Source organism: Haemaphysalis longicornis, unplaced genomic scaffold (assembly GCF_048455015.1).
Source record: "Haemaphysalis longicornis isolate Haplotype H1 unplaced genomic scaffold, Haemaphysalis longicornis Haplotype H1 scaffold_3, whole genome shotgun sequence".
Taxonomy (NCBI): Eukaryota; Metazoa; Arthropoda; class Arachnida; order Ixodida; family Ixodidae; genus Haemaphysalis; species Haemaphysalis longicornis.
Genome location: NW_027526335.1, coordinates 176,877,516 through 176,895,289, shown reverse-complemented (window position 1 = coordinate 176,895,289; position 17,774 = coordinate 176,877,516). Strand labels below are relative to the sequence as shown.

The window sequence follows — 17,774 nt, the reverse complement described above, 5'->3', positions numbered from 1 at the left end:
TTGGACTCCACCTACTCAACGAGATAAATGTCTAGACCTTTATATCACCGCTGTTTATCGGGACGTTTAAGAAATATATCGCAAACAGGCTCCATTTAATAAGAGAAATCTTTCACATACGGAAATAGTGGCAATGGAGCAGCCTAAAACCTGTAGTGACATCGTAATTAAGCCAGCAGATAAAGGCGGCGCAGTTGTATTACTAAACAAAGTGGATTACGATGGCGAAGCTTGGAGGCAGCTTGACGATGGAACGTTTTATCGGCGGCTTGACGGAGACCCCACTGAAAATTTTAAATCTGTTATTACGAGTGCACTAACCGACCTTATCCTCCTGCAAAAAATCCTTGCCTCCGCTTTGAAATCACTCGTTCCAGTGAGCGCTGTCGCGGGTCGTTTTTACCTACTTCCAAAAATTCATAAGGCAGGAAAGCCCGGTCGGCCTATCGTGTCCGGCATAGGGACGGTTACGGAACTAATCTCCCAATTTGTAGATACAATTATTAACCAGATCCCGCAATCTTTCCCATCTTATATCAAAGATGCTAACCACTTCCTGTCTGATATCGTCGACTTTTCTGTACCCCCTGGTTCGCTTCTTGTTACTTTGGATGTGGCATCTCTATACACGAACATCCCACACGCAGATGGAATAAGAGCAGTAATTCACTCCTACAGGGAATCGTCCTGCGACAAAGCTTTTGACAGCTCCACTTTAGCCACACTTTTAAAATTAGTCCTAGAGTACAATAACTTCGAATTCAACGGCGTTCATTACATACAAATTAACGGCACTTCAATGGGAACACCCATCGGCCCTTCTTACGCGAATATTTTCATGGGGCTACTTGAAAATGAATTCCTTGCCAGCCGTTCCCTGCAGCCGTTATACTACAAGCGCTTCATCGATGACATATTCATGATTTGGCAGCACGGGGAAGCTCAGCTTTCCTCATTTATTCACGATTTTAATAACGCTCATCCGTCTATTTCTTTTTCTGACACATACTCGGAGCAAACGATCAATTTTTTGGACGTAAATGTGACGATGTTTGATGGCCAACTCACTACAACCTTTTATAGGAACCCAACTGACAGGCAACAATACCTCCATTTTAATAGCTATCATGTAAAACATTGCAAGAAGAGCATTCTTTATAGTCAGGCGCTTCGATTTAAAAGAATATGTTCCGAGCAAGCTGATTTTAACACCAATTGTGCTCAGCTTCGAAGTGCTTTAGTTAAACAGAAGTATCCACCCCAGATAATTGACCACGCCATTAAACATGCTGATAGCCATGACAGCCTTAAACTTTTACGCAACAAAACAAAACAGCCGGGGTACTCCCATACGAACCTAATTCTTACCTTCTCCGCGCCAGCGCAAAATGTAAATGCCGTATTAAAAAAGCAACACAACATACTACTACAGAGTAAACGATTAAAATCAATTTTCTAGGAACCACCGGTGTAACCTACAGAAGATCCCGCAATTTACGTGACCTGCTCACATCGTCCAAAAACAAATCTAGAATGACAACTGGCTGCCACCCTTGCAACAAACCGCGTTGCAAGGCCTGCAATCACATGACCACTTCACGAAGCGCAAGCAGCACTGCATCAAATTTCAGCTTAAACATAAATGGAAACTACACCTGCGACACGCGGCAACGTGGTTTATCTCCTTGAGTGGGACATTTGTAAATTGCAGTATATTGGCGAGACAAAAACGCCCTTCAGGCAATGGTTCAACAATCACAAAGTTCATATATCCGTACTTCCTCACCTTCCAATATCAAAACATGCGAACGTCACTGGCCACTCATTCGACCATATTAAAGCAACGATTCTTGAATCCGGTTTCCGAACGCATCATGACACTGAGGTGCGAGAATCTTTTCTTATATTTCAATTCAATACAGTCGCACGTGGTTTGAATGAAAGCGCTGGAAAACTGAGTTGCTTATATCATTGACCGTATTCAATATTACTGCCGTTTACCCCCCCCCCCACTTTTTCTTGCACATGCGCCCGCATGCTATAGCTGACTTCCAATATTGCACGCGTGGCAGTTATAATGATGTTGTACTTCAGCCAACAGATTGTCGCACAAAGCCCTGATACATTGTATTTGCACTGTGTTACTTGGATGTTATCATTTCCGCCCTCTTTCAGTGCACTCCCTTATATGCTATTTGACAACAGCCACCGCTGTTATTCTGACGAAGGCCGGTCCTCCGGCCGAAACGTTAAAACCATTCCTTTTTCGACGTGTGTCCCCCTTTTTGTTCAAGTTTGACCGGTGTCCAAGAAACTGTTTCTTGAAACTATATATATATATATATATATATATATATATATATATATATATATATATATATATATATATATATATATATATATATATATATATATATATATATATATATATATATATATATATATTATTTCCATCTTTTGTAGGCCTTGGTTTTTTTCTGACAAGCAACTAGGCGATTCGTACAGCGAAAAAAGCACACATTGGGGATTGATTGATACCTTGGCCAAAAAACAAACAATAAAAAAATGAGTAGGTACTAGTCATACTTGAAAAGCTGCAAAAATCTTGCGCCATTCCACTCTGCGGGGTTGAATCAGTAACCAAGCATTTCAGAAAACGACATTGTGTTAACACAAAATTCATTTGAAATGTATGAGAACATTCTTTTTCTCTTGAGGAATGATTGCGGTCTTTCTTTAAAAAGGCACATTCACGCACGCATACACATTGATTGCTACTATTGATCCAGAAAATGTTGCTGGTTGATGACTAATTCGCGGTCTCAAAACGAAAAATACAGCGTTTTTCTAACTATTGGACACCTAACCCTGGACGGTAAAACAAGTCTGAAGTGAAAACACTAGGACCCAGTGCGTGCTGGAATACTCGGTGCACTGTAAAGTCACAGGGGCTGGAACGTGCCTGGAAAAATCCGGTGATGACAATGGCTCGACGGATAGCGTGACCGGAGTTCTCGGCGTGTTTCTTATTGCAGCCGTAATGAACCCACATAAACCCAGATGCCATTTAAAACGAAACACAGACCCCATTTCTTGAAGAAAAAGTAATTAGCGACACAAAGGGTAGCTGCAATCAATTGTACACCCTGCGAAGAAGTTCATACTGGTGACGGCATTTTAAAGAGAAGATTCAGTGACCTCACTGATGCCGTTGTAAGTCAGCCCGCACTGAAAGAAAGCCAAATTTTTGTGATGATGATGATGAAGGATCGTGGGAAAAAAGGCTTCCCGTGACCGAAATCGAACCTAGGACGAGTTTGGAAGCCGCGGCGGCTATCCGACTGCTGCATTCCGCACGCCGTCAAAGCGAACGCCACTCGCCAGATACCGATTTGCGTCGTAGGCCCCGTATTCAAACGTTAGGCCGTTGAAGTGCGAACGCGAGAGTTGCTGTGCGAACTGCACAAAAGGGCGGGTACCCCCAGAGTATCACATACTCGCATTGTGGATTCCACTAACCAAAGAATCCATCACGGGAAGGCTTCGCGTTCAACCATAGTCATCGTTAGACCGAGGGGTGCAAGGTTTTTTACGTCATTGTACTCCGTAAGTGAAACTAAATAGGCTCATGAAAGGCTATTTATCCTTCCGGATAGCCCATCTTTTTATCAGAATTGATAGTGAGGGGTTCGAAAATGGTTTCTTTATTTTCCTTAGGCCGGCTATAAACACAAGAGCACGAACATTTGTCACACTGTTTTATTACACGCGGAACTTGAGAACTAAACTCCAAGTCCGTCCTTAGCTGAATTTATTCCATTCGTAAACTTTGATCCATTGACCACACCTGCGTATAGAAAGACCTGGAAACTGCGTCGAAGTACACTTTGGAAAGTACGCATGCACAGTGCCTGCCTAAATATCGCACGGGCCATTTGAATTTCAGCCCGTTTTCTATGCACACCGATCGTAATCCACGTACTCTGACTACCACATTTCCCACAGCTGGAGTTGAACTACAAAAAAAAAACTGCCAATCCACTATGTGAATGTGGTTAGAAAGCAAAGCTGTAAACGGCACCCAATGATTACCCATGCGACGTCACTTAAATTCACTCACGTCGCTCTACAAATACTGAAACCAGATAAGTGAAATGCACTTAACCACACCCTCTATTGATTCAAAAAGATAATCTTGGTAAGGTTAAATTAAACCAACATGCATGAACGGTGGTTGGTTGAGTTGTATCGGTGTAGCACATGAGTGGAAACCTTTTTCATAAAATTAAAGCTCAAACCCAGTGTTAGACGATCTCACTTTTCCGTCTCTTCCGTCGCGGACGGAGGTGACGAGATCGGCGGCAGAGATAGAGCAGGAGCAGGAAAAAGAGGATGAGGAAGCGCGGGAAGAGGAAATACTTCTATTCAGATTTCTTAACGGTCAAGAGTGTGGCCCAGGGGAGTGATTCCTTCTTCACTCAGTCCACATTCAGTCCCACACTCAGTCCACTCAGTCCACATTCAGTCCGCGCCGCCTGTGTTCTGTCCACCTGCTGAGGCTGGGTAGGCAGAGAGGGGCTGGACAGCAGCATTTCCCATTGCTCTTGTTCGGTAGTTGACGGAAAGAGAGGATGGTGCTCGGGGCTGAAGTCGCACACCCCGATTATGTGGCAGAGTGTTCCTTCTTAGCAAAATTTACATTAGGAGTCGTAGCGATTCGGGTACATTAAGTGAAGACGCGTCGAGTGTGGGAAGCAGCCGGATTGTATGGGCCCTAGGGTAGTTTGTTGTTCTGTGGAAAGGTCAGGGTAAGGCGAAGGTAGGGTCTGTTTCAGAAGGCGATAATGTTGGGTTATGGCTCTGAACGAGACAAGCGGCTGACTGTCCTCGTGCAGCTCCATAACAAGGGGGGTAAAAGTGCAGGCTTTGTGGGCGTATTCGTTGCCCTCAGGGGAAGCATGTGCGGGTGTCCAGATGAGCTGAATGGAATCATTTGGGGAGTGGTTTTTTAGCACACGCAGTGCTGGTCGGCACACAAAACCCGACAGGTATTTCCAGTAGGCTTGTTGGGAATTGGTGAATACCTTACGAGCCCCTGGTTGAGTGAGAGCCAAGGCGATGGCTGCCTCTTCTGCTGCCATCATGTCATGGTTCTTGAGTGAAGCACAAGCAAGGACGTTGGTTCTGGAGGTAGCCAGAATGATGGCGTACTGCTGCCCTCAATGTTTGGAGGCGTTTGTGTAGATAACTGCATAATTCCCATCAAGGGTGGTGCTGATTGCTTGAGCCCGTGCTTGTCAGAGACCCTCGTCGTCTAAGGGGTCATATTTCTAAGCAAAGGGAGCATCTTTATTTCTTGTCACCAAAAGTCCAGGAGTACACCAAGCGGAGTGACACTCTGTACTGCCTACACAATCTGGTGAAAGATGCGGCGAAACGCCGTTCTGCTCATTCGGAGCCTCTGATTAGAAAGATGGCCCTCTGTCAGCTCTTCCACCGTGTTGTAGAGCCTCGTGCTAAGCAGCCTCTCTGTGGACGCACTCATGGGAAGCCCAATGGCTTACTCAACCGTCTTTTTAATCATTATATAAAGCATCTGTATGTCCTCCTTGCCGAGAAGAAGACAAGGGGTTGACGTGAGTGATTGTCGAGAGGACCAAAGCTTGGAATAATTGAAAGGTATCGGGTTCCTTGAGGCCTCTCTTCATGGTGGCAACTCGCCTGATCATGTGTATGATATATTGATGCTGTGTTTGAGGCGCTGCAAGGATGCGTCCCTCTTGGTTTCGGCCTGAAGGTGTAGGCCGAGGATCTTGATGCTGGTGCTTGGAGTGATGGCCTGGCCATCAAGAAGTATTTGAATTGTTTCGTTGAGGTATCGTCTTGCGTGAGGGCGGACGACAAGGCGCTAAGATTTTTTACCTCAACACTCGAAGCCACAGGCCCATTGGCGTGGTAGAAGTGAGATGCCATGGGTTGGTGTGAGCTTCCTTTATTCACTATCGCGTGGAATTTAGCGAGAATACAAGGGTTAAACTGGTATATGTGCTTGGTGAGTGCACCACTTGTCTTCTGCGTTTTCGCGTGGTCTGGTAGCTAAATCGGTAAAGCAACGTGCCCTTGCTTTGTTACCCTGTTAGTTCCAGGTTCGATTCCTGGCGGTGCTGTAAATTCTTTTATTTGTTCGGGGGATTTTTCTGATGACACCAACGGTTGCGAAAGAACCCTTGGGGGGTAGAGGCGAAAAGCTTTGCTTTAAAAATTAAAATCAGCGCGGTTTGCAGTTTCTGGAGTTTTTCCTTCGAGATGCGTATAATTCAGGCCACGGATCTTTCGGACCACAGACCACGGATCTTTCGGACCACGAATCTTTCGGACCACGGATCTTTATTGGACCACGGATAATTCGGACCACAGATCACGGCTTCCCAGACTTCTCATGTTGCCGCAGACACTTCCCGGAGCTTTACGATGCCGGTGTTTTGGGAACAGATGTACGTAACGTCTTGGCATTTAGTACGCACAACGCAAATGGGAAGTGTGATCGAGCCCGGTGACGCCACCGAGTTTTCAATGGAAGCCGCAGGGAGCGTATTCATCGGCTGGGGAGTAGAAGTTTTACTCGTGGTTCAACGGATTGGCAAAAGGAAGGTACGTGACTAGTTTTGTCCTTAAGCTTGCTTTTGTCGACCACTTTCCCACTAATCCCGTCATTTTTTTCATCCCGTCTCCGCTCTCACGACTGCTCTGCGCAACAGATTTCGGTAGCGACAGTGCCTTTTCGCCTATGTTCCGCCTGGTCTATTTCTGCGTTTCCCAAGTTTTTAACACAGCTTGGCGGTGAAGTGGGCTCGCTGGAGGAGGGCGGAAAGTCAGGCTAGTCGCTTCAGACTGATCATTTCGAAGAGCAATGTGAAGGAGACAGGATACAAGAAGTTTGGATGAAGAGACAGCGCCGAACTTGCAACCTATTACAAAGCAACACGTCAACACGTACAAATAACACCTTGAGCAACTACGTGGCCTCGTATTCTGATGACTGAGAACGAGCAAATTCTGGGTCTGTTTGAAAGTTTGCACGTGATTAGCACACACTAAAGAACCTATTGCGCACCCTGATCAGACAGGAAATCAAATTTCCTATCCGCCAACGACACGGCCAGAACACTCACTTAATTGTCACGATTTCCTCTGCTCTGAAAATCGCCGATATTTTCCCGTGCACTGTGAGCCTCGTGTTTGACCACCGTGTCTTGGAAGACGGGGACACAGCCACACTTCTGCCAATGCGGAGCAGTCTGCGAATGCTTTTGTTCCATGATTCGTAGGTTTAGGCAGCGTCCCGTTTACGCGTTATGAACATTTTTGTTGCGTGAGAACTGTACCGTACTGTAATGAAGAGGCGGCCACAAAGGAAAATGAACCAAGTGAGCGGTGCGTAAGAACTATCGGCGCGAAACCTTCCGGGTCAGCGCCTGCTGCCGAGATTCCTGAGCGCGCATTCGGGTCCTTCGCTAGTCAGTCACTACATTTCATTGTTCTGATTTCCGTGACAGCGCCTCGTTTCCGTAAAGTAAGAAAACCGGCGGGTCCTTGTGCCACACGCCGAGTGAGTGGCACGATTCTTCCAAGCGGCTTGGAGACTGCGGCATGTGGCGAATCTATGCAAGGACCCTATTCTTGACTTTGTGAATGATCCGTGAAATGGCCAAATTTTTTTTACCTAGGCAAAACGTAATCAACCACAGATGTGCGCAGGTATATCTCTGACGACATGCAGCGTAATGTGACCCTTACCTTGCAATGATCACTGTCAAGATATCAGATATTGTGCAATAAACATATAGAAACATTTGCTACGTTCTCGAAAAATTAACACGGTAGCTAAAGCTGAAGAAAACGTTTTAAGGACAAGATAAGCGCCTACACAGCCAGGCGATGAGGTATCATCCATGTTAATGCGAGACAAAAACTCGTGTTAGGCCAAATACCCTATATCTGTTCCTTAGAATCGCTTTTAGTAACATTTCACCGCTCTGCCTAAATTCTAACTATCAGGCTATTTATTGAGTTATCCGTCGGGACCTGATTTTACGCAAATGCTTTTATTGTTCCCTGCGCCGCTATCGCGCCTTTTCGTTATATGAGCCTGGATTGGAGATTTATAAGGGCTTTTATAGTGTGTTTATAGTGCCTAAGAATGCCTTTTTAGGCATTTGTGCCTAAATGCCTATAAATGCGTATTTCCAGAAAGCTATTTTCAAAAACGCTACGTATACAAGCCCTATATAGCGTCAACATTCGCTTTCTGGTCCAATTTGCAATCGTAGGTTCACGTTACCAAGCAGCATTCATTCTTCAGAAATGTATAGGTTCAACGTAGTCCTCTAATTCAACCAAATCCCGGAAAGCAACTGCCAGCACCACTAGAACGCGACGCTTATTCTCAGTGACAAGGCGCATAATATCCAACAAAAAATTTGGAGATTGCGGTAGCTCGCTATGGTCTGCGCAATTTTCACAGTGATTCCTAAATATCGTGTGCTGTGCAAACAGATTTCTTCAAATATGAGCAGTCGCATCCTCGTTTCTACAACCATGCTCAAATCCGGCTTTATTTTCAACCCAACGGTTGAGTATCGAACACGCCTTTGCTAGCACATCACTCCCGTATTGAACAGCGAATGGCGAAATATAACTGCTCAGCTGCATTTCAATACGCTCTAGAATTCACATTGTCGATGGTTCTTTAAACAGCGCTTTTTTATCGAAAATCTTTTCGGTTGCTAAAAACGTTTTGAGAAATGCTCTTCAAGGGTGTGCAAGTGTATTAAGCAGTGTTTGGACGTCTTGATTGTTCAAATCCGACATTGCAGTAATGAGAAAATTGCTAGAGTTGTACCTAATAGACTTCATCTAAGACCTTATCAATTGCTTGATAAGTCGTCGTCCCTCTTGCATTTATTTTTGTGTGTTTTATCGTAGTTACTTTTTGTCAGGCAGATATCAACTGCACCCTGATGAAAGTTAACCTACCAGCGATGACTGAAGTTGCCACTGCGCCTCATCACCTCAGCCGACTTTTCCTTCCCGATGTGCAACGCACGCCTTACGGCCACTATTTTTCATGATGCGCGTCGTATTACTGATTTGTAAGTCTTGATCTGGTTATAAAATACGGATACGACGCAAACAAACTATGTGATAAAAATGAGGCGATGTAACGCATTTTCTTCCACATGCTTTCAAAACGCGCGCCCACGCTGACACCCAGGGCCGTCGTTTCGGCGGAGTGATACACTGCCTTAGCTATTGCCGTTCTTGGCATTCCGATTTATAAATCACTATTCTAAGCTCTGAAGTATTATTTTTCACGGCGGTTTCACTATATGCGATGCTCGAGAAAGTGACAGTGACCATTAAACATCAGTTGGAGCACTGCCTTTACTGAGTTGAGCCAACGAATCGTCATTAGTTGAGCAGCTTTATGATACAATTGAGCAGCTATGTTCAACTGTTGGCCCTTTGTACCATCATAAAAAAACAATTTTCATTTTCCTATCGTAGTTACAAGTCACGCATGTGTTTGTTTGAAATTACTTGCATTTGCGGAGAAAAAAATATCGTGCCTATATTTCTGACGTTTTAAGCCTAAGACCTTGTTTTGCCTGAATGTTTTCGCCATTTAAAACGTGCCTTTTTAATGTCTGAAAATACGACCTCTAGTTATTGACTTCCCGGCACTGACCGCTGCCACGCTAGGTTACGAACTTATCACGTAATCACAGAGAAAGACGGCCATAACTGTCAGTTTTACACGACACTGTAAGGACAGCGAAACGCCACGCCTGATAATTGCAGGGCGTACTGATGCCACCGATTTATCATTCTTCAAGCTACAACTAAGGCTTCGCCGTGAAGAATAAAGCCGTTTTTTTGTCATTTTTGTTTTAGATTCCTTCATGTGGCCCACCCAGATCATTAGAAGGAGTGTAGACTTCGTGGGGCGGACCAAGATTGGCTTCATATATAGTGACATGCCCATGCTCGCCTATTCCGCGTGCCGAATTCGTAATGGCTTGTACAGCTTTTTTTAGTTGCTTCCGGCGCCCCTGCGGCGGAGGGCTGCATTGGATCCCTCTTATCCCATCTATACGCGTTTGCTCGTCCTGCAACCTTTGTTATTTCAGCTGTTTCTCTGTGCCTTTTGATCATTTTTCGCCGATTCACTTGTGGGGGAAGCGCACACCTTCTTTGGGCTCGACGGTGTGCAGAAATAAGAATTTGTTAACGCGAAATTGCTACTTGGGGAAGCGGCCGACGACGCGCACCTGGCCGGCGTCCACCGGAGACCGCCCGCAAAAAAGTGTCTACAGCTGCTAACCCTCTGTAATGCGCTCCATCGCGTTCCACGCGTTTCATAGCGTGCGTATATCCGAAAGAGTAAAGCCCCCCAAAATATGCAGCGCGTTTTGCTTGATTATCTGAATAAAAAAATGCCCAGGAAGAGGTGCCTTGTGCGCACGGTTTCATATAGAGCACCGAAAGAAAAAAAATACTTCCGACACACAGCAGGAGTATAACAAAAAGAAAATGAGAGTGCGTCATAAATTTCCCCCGCAGTCATATTTGCCATTAGCTTCCGCGGAGGCAGTGCAGCGTCAGCTAAATAGAGTGGAATCTCATTGACACGATTCAGCATATTACGTTTTTTGGTCTAATACGTTTTTCTTTCCTTTCCCGGCCGACGTTCCTTATAAATAATGCATTCTCGTGCGTTTATTATGATTACATTTTCGATGAAAACCGGATAATATGACCATAAAAAAGGATTTTGACCGACATTTCTAGAAATATTACGTTTATTCTTCGCGATACTAGCTAAAACCTCATTCCAACCATCCAGAATCTGCACGTAGCAGAGCGCCAGCTTTGTGGATAAAACCGCTTACAGGCATGTCCGCTCCGTCCAATGATAATGATGCGTCAGGCGATGCACCGCGTCATCTAGGGAAGCGTATCCTGATCAAGAAAGCTTTGCAATGCTCTCAGCAGGCAGCGATTTCCCTTCGTCACTTCTAGCCATGCTGCGTGCTTCCCACGCTGGTTTTTGTTCTTTCTGCCTTGTTTTTGAGTTCAGTGCTGATGCGGTGGTTGTGAATTTATTTTTGGTGCTTCTCTGTCTCCCCTGTTGCTCCGCGCTATGGTTCTTCCAAGATTGTGAAAAGAAAAACTCGATGTTCTACCCGAATTCAAGAAAACTCGAAGACAAAGGGCTTGAGCTTGGCATGCGACCTCAGTGGCCAGTATGAACACTCAACGCTATTGTCGGTCAGGCAGAGGAAATTTGAATGAAGCTGCAAGTTTTAGGCCCCGTATAAACCAAACACGAGGTGCGAAGCGTCAGCGAACGAAAGACGTCCGGCTTACACGGATCAAGCTGGCTAGAGCGCCAGGAGTGAACGTCGGCGGTCAGTCCTGCGCAAAAAAGGAGACGGCATCGCGCACGACAAAGACTGCTGTACAAAACAGTGTCCGGTGAAGCGTAAAATGCCGGCAGGTTCCTTTTTTGCGTTCCACGAAAATTTACTCGTGGACGTTGAAAAAAATAGTGCAGGACAGAGTCACCAGTTACGTCATGCTCAAAACCAGTTTCTGCCGCAGTATGCAAATTATCCTCCTTTTTAGACCTCTTTGGATAATACGATTTTCGGATAATACATTTTGTTCTCCTCATCCCGTGAAAAACGTATCAACGAGATTGTCTTTATTATTGAAAAGGTGGCGGCAGTGAATCTGATGCCGAAGTCGTAGGTTATAGTCTCTTGGGCAGGAGGCTCGGGGACAAACCAGGCAAAAAAAATCATTTTTAGGAAAGAATATCTTGAAATATCGTGCGACATTTTTTCATCCTAGTTTGTACGCGATTATATTTGTTGCGTACAGCTGAGCTATCCCGGAAGGCACACAGTAAAGCCAGTTTGTTTTAATAAAGCTCCGATCGCTTAGGTGCGGGGGCAGTGGCTCAAACATACATCCCGAAGGTTACAGTGACTCTCATCGCAAACATTGACCGGGGACGGCTGCCCTACCAACTTTTGCCATTTGTTGGGCTGGTAAACCATCCCAACGGAGCTTCTACAAGCGGGGCGCGCCAGTTATGGTGAAAACACTGAAGCCGCTGAAAAGGCTACCGTCGATTAGTGCTCCCTTCATGGGAAAATCATTGTTTTTCTGCAAGAATGACGGCGCTTCCAAGCACAGAAAGGCCCTGTTTCTATGTTTATGCAAATTGGACCCTTCCCTGCGAACTTTTGCACGTGCATAGACGAGGGTCCCGTGAAAAGCTCCTCGACGTAAAGCAAAAGCCGACAAAGTTCGGCATGTTTCAATAAACAAAAACTCTTCAAAATAAACAATACCTGTCGAGCACGTGGATATGTTAGCAGTTTGACTTCTTGTGTACGTTGGCGTTTGCATAGCAAAGACAGGCATCTAGGCTTAACCGTGAATTCTCGTTGCTGGCCGGTATTATAGCTAGTAATCGGCACAATCCGCAGTGATTTCTACGACCGCTGTGCACTTTTTATGATAGCAGTCCAGGACCCAAAAATGAGCGAAACGAAGCCGGTGACATTTGGGATTAAACTTAGCTCCACTAGATGGAGTGCGCTTTTCCTACACGAGAAGTTTTTGGCACGCCGCCTCTTATTATCGCCAGGTGCGCTGGCACGTCCCTTGCAATGAAGCCGGCCGTGGTGTAGACAAATGGAATCGTTCGGTTCTTTGTCATCTAAAGGCTTTTTTCTGCTCTCTTGTGTTCGTGTTACACCAAAACAATAACTGGTATTTTAATGACTTACGTAAAATTTAATTATTCGACGTTATGTTTATGTTCTTTTATTGCTGACTTTTAACAGACAGTATTACTGTTTTTTTGCTTGAAAACAATTTTAAACCTTGAGTTGCGAGAAAAGGCCCCTGTTTCAAATTCCTGGGGATTTCATGGCGCCGAAGGTCGGTGAAATCTTTTGCCCTACATCACGGCAATGGTAAGCGCCACCTAGAAGCTGCTACGTGAAATCACGTGAGGTACGAAGGCTGAAGTTGTCATTGTGGGACGTATACTTTCCCGCCAACTGTTTGTATTACGTTACTTTTTTCCGCCAATTACAGAGAGAGCGGGACCTGCAAGCTGTAATTTTATTCAATAGCGAAAACAAAAATTCCACTACTTCTTCGAAACTCCGAAAAGTTTCACAAAGTTCAAAAATTTTAAGTGATTCGGCAGGTACGCGAGCAAGCATGAATGCCATAACGTATTCTCAGGCACTATAGCCCGAAACAACAGGTTGTTTTGTGCTTTTAGGGAGCGAAGAACACCTCTAAAACGGTGCATGTGAGCTCCAGACGTCCGAAGGCTGTCCAAGTGGTGCTCAGTTAGATGTGCACCTACCCGCTTTGAAACTCTCCTAGGCAGTGTTAAAATTTCCTCCTTACGCAGCCACCGCCTTCTCGGCGTAAGCCGATTTTGTAAAGACGGCAACACACCTTTCTTTGTCCGTGAAAAATATCTTGAGTGCCTTTAAAACTATTTATCGAAATGAGATTTTCGCAGCTCCTTTCGTGTTTCGCATGAGCATAACCTGACCCCATATACGCGACCAATTTCAGTTCATCATCATCCTCATCAACATATGTCAACCGCAGTAAAAATGGTGCTGTTAAAGCGAAAAGACATTTTCCTGACCATTTTGTGATCAGGGGGGTATGGCCATTGGACGGATTCAAAGTTGGCGTTTTATGATAGTGGGTTTGTAGTTCAGGATCCTCGTGAGGTAAAAGCACACATTCATAGGGTGAATTATCTTTTTTGTGCTTCTAAGAAGACCTCTTACGTGCTTAAAAAAGAATGTAAAGTTATTCAATCGTTTGCGTGGTTAAGGCTTTGCCGGTGAGCGTATTTTTCTACCTTTGTATTCCAGTTATGTGGCTGCGTAGTACAAGTGATGGAAGTCACGGGACACGGTAGGTTCATCATAGACAGTGGATGGTGTGAAGCAACGTTAAACCCCAAGTACGTTTTGCCACTGACGACGGATTACCCCGGCCCATTCAGTTAAGTCAACAAAATTTTGCTTTCATGTTTTTTTTTCTCCTTGCTCATGTTTGATTACTTTTTGGCTTAATTAAAAGCACACCATTGCTTTCTATGTGCCTTATATGTTGGTAAAATGGCGTATAATGCAAAATGTTGTTAGTAATTCATTTATATTTGTAGGAATTGTCGCGATGGAGTAATACAGCTACGAACACCGCCAATCTGTTTTGTTATTTGGTGGTATACAGATAATAGTGAGCAAAACCCAATCCTGATACTGCTGTGTTCTTCATGTTCCAAAATATTACTTAGGTATTGGTGATCCACGTCATGACATCAGCAATGGAGGCAAGGTATGTCAATCATTTCCTCGAAGTCTGCATGGTGAATAAGTTGTTCAAAGATGTCTAAAATACCACACAGCATGTTTTGCTACGAACTACTGTGTGTGTTTTCGTAAAGTACATAAGTCCTGGCTTTGCTTGAGTGAACTTCAGATGTAAATGTACGCCAAACAGGTGATAATGTAGAGTTGTGTACGGATGCCTTCCCCTGCCAAAGCTCCTGATGTGCGAAATCACGTACCCAGGGCCCCATACATTAACTTTGACCTACCATGGTGATGTGTTGAGAGAATGAGGGAAGAAGCCTCTAACAGTGCCCATTAAAATACTACGCAAGCTCCGCCCGGTCGACTCCCTGTATGCTCTAAGCACGGAGCTCTTCGACCTTACTGCGGTCAGCGCATAGCGAAAAGGCTCCGCGAACTCATTTCTGCGCTTTTTCTAAGCCTGTAGATTTCTCACACTTTTCTGAAGCCAATGATCGGCCCCCACAAAGCGACCGCACAGATACAAATTTCGCGCCATTACCGGTCTTGCTAATCCCAATACCTGGCAACTTCCCTCCGTTCCCGTTCATTGAGTCCGACAAGGAGAGCAATTCAGTGACACTGACTTGAAAATCTTTTTTTGATGCGTACCATTTTTTGCCAAGTAGCTCACAGCCAGTACCGTTCAAGGGCCTGCAGTTCCACCAAAATGCAGATTTAGCAAAAATACCACTAGTAACAGTTATAATACTGTAAATACAGATAATTGGTAGATAAAAATTTTGGAAAACCAAAAATAAAAACACTAGAAACAGAATCGGGAAAACGGCGAACCGTGTAACGTCCTGCCACGGCCGCTCGTTGGCCCTGCACTTCCACAAAAATGAATATTTCATGCAAGTTCTACCTTTAATCGTTATAATACCGGAAATGTATATAATTGGTCTAAACAAATTTTTAAAAACCAGAAATTAGAAAAAAATATGAAAGAAATACTTTAAATGGCGAACCCGTCGGCACCCTTAAATTCCCCACAAATGCAGATTTCGCGGAAGTGGACCGTGTAAAGGTTATAGTACCGTAATTCGAGATTATTTATCGGACCGAATTTATAAAAACCAAAAAAAATGGCAGCACCGAACTTTCACTCTGCGCTGGGAGCGCATAAGAATGCTAGGGATTATTACATGATTCTCTGTATTTCTGCAGATTTTTTTTATTGTTAAGTTAATTGAGAGTGTTACAGGCAAAACTACATGGCGAAAATTTCATCCTCCGAAGAAGGTCTATAGAAGTATGTAACCAGCAGCAATAAAAAAAATTCTTAGGAAAACCCTATTTGGCGAACTCAAATCAGTCACTCCCAACCGAACCGGAACTAAATAACAGGGTGTCATATAGGATTCTGATCTGATCAATGAAACTGACTGCGACCTCTTTGATGGCCTGAACGTTCTCAGCTTGGTTTCAGTAAGGAGTATCACAAAGCAGTGAGAAAAGCACGAAATCAAAACCAAACACACAGTGCTGACATAGTGTGCTGCCGCAGCACCTCACCACAATGAGCTAATGCAGGTTTCCTGCGATGGCTAGACCACATGCCCATAACCCACGCAGGAGCTTTAGGTGCAAACGCTATTGGCAGGGTACTATTCACGCCCATGTAAAAACAATTGGAATATGCTCTCAGTAGCCCGCACCCAGCAAAATTGCAGTAATCAGGACAACCAATGCCAAAACTGCAGTGGCGCCCACCCAGCACGCGTAAAAAAATCAAACTCGAAAATAGAACCATCCATCTAGAAGTAAATGGAATGATCTATATTAATATCTCCTTTATCTTCTATTCTTTTAGATGAGTGGACTTCCTCGCGCCCCCGAATATAAAAAAAACAATATGACTCGTTAAAGAATTCAGGTGCGTGCAGGGAGAGCACGAAACAGCGTAAAAATAAAAACAAACAATTAGCAGTTGATGCAATAACAGGAAGGGCGCTACAGTCCCCGTTACAAACATTGTTTCAACACAACTAACAGACAGCCCTTTGTTGTCAGGATTAGATAGTTTTTCACTGGTTTACAAAAAGAATTGAAATAGGAATAATAAAACAGTTACGTTTGTAAATAGGAATGTTTGGCGGCTACCGTGAGTAGCCTCAGTATCGTTTTCCGAAAAGGACGAAAAAGGCTGAGCGCCTTGGGTACACTCGAGAGTTTTTAGCGCGTAGCAAACCTGAGTGTCGACGATTTTTTCCACGCTCGTTCCAAGCGTGATGAGCTTTCACGTTGAAAAATTACGCTTCCTAAGCATGATTCGCGGGATGTGTAACGCTTGCTGGGCGTGAGTAAAGGGTATTTTTGCACGCTTGTTTTAGGCGTGGTGAACTATCACGCTGAGCAGTCAGGCTTGCCAACAGTGACTGGCGACCTTCTTTACGCTTAGTGAAGGCGAAAAAGAGAATTTTTGTTGACCCGATGCGGCATTCTCCAGCCGTGCATAATAAGCCTCTCTGACAACCAGGAATCATTTAAAATAAAGCTGAAAGAAGACAATAGTTGCAGTGCCGTATTTATGGTGTGTATAGCTTGGAGCACACCCCAACCCCATGAATACGCAGAGCAAATGTTGTCTTCTTTTAGCTTTTTTTAATTGAATAATGGTGGTCAGAGAGGCCTATTATGCACGGCTGGAGAATGCCGCATCGGGTAAATACAAAGTTTCGCCTTCACTAAGCGTTAAGAAGGTCGCCAGTCCTGGATCGACAAGACTGGCATTGTTATTTCGCCGATAATTCTTCGTTATACACGGTCCCAAACTCAGTAGTGTAAGCAGAATGAGGGGGGTTAAGATTGCCTCAGAATTTCGGTTCTTATAAAGACAAAGCGCCATTGAAGGCAGACGAAGACAAACGTTCATAAAGCGTATTGAACAAGTGTAACAAGCTAATCCCATACAGTTAATCTTGGGCTGCGTGCATTCTTTCAGAGTCATTGCCTATACGAAGGTGAAAAAAATTACGCAAAAACGTCTCCGAGAATTGCTGCGAAGGTCGAGATTTTGAATCACAGCTGAAATACAACACAGAACAAAAAATTTAAACAAATTTTAATATTTAGTGGGACCTTTTTATTCACATTACCTTACAAGAAAGCTTGAATACAGACAAATCCGAGATATAGACAGAAAATGCACAATCGGCTACAGGTGAAATCTTCATGCCGCGTTAAAGCAGCTCGTGAACGTTGCTTTGAGCTTAACTCAAAGGAAGTGTAGTATCAACAAATCGCGTATCATTTTGAGCGCACATGAAATTTCGTCGATTCGATCACGTATAATTACTG

The 17,774-nt window shown here is 44.4% G+C and overlaps 1 protein-coding gene across 5 annotated transcripts in view; it reads left to right on the top strand.

Moving 5' to 3' along the window:
• The window catches only part of LOC144175821 (uncharacterized), a 227,813-nt gene that overhangs the window by 126,633 nt on the left and 83,406 nt on the right, over positions 1 to 17,774 (top strand). For 4 of the 5 annotated variants that reach the window (XM_077704828.1, XM_077704830.1, XM_077704826.1 and 1 more), the window contains 2 exons: positions 13,986 to 14,118; positions 14,414 to 14,454. The exons of the other annotated variant lie outside the window; for it this stretch is intronic. In XM_077704828.1, coding sequence (XP_077560954.1) covers positions 13,986 to 14,118; positions 14,414 to 14,454 — 174 coding nt within the window. The remainder of the gene's footprint in view (positions 1 to 13,985; positions 14,119 to 14,413; positions 14,455 to 17,774) is intronic. 5 annotated transcript variants of the gene reach the window in all.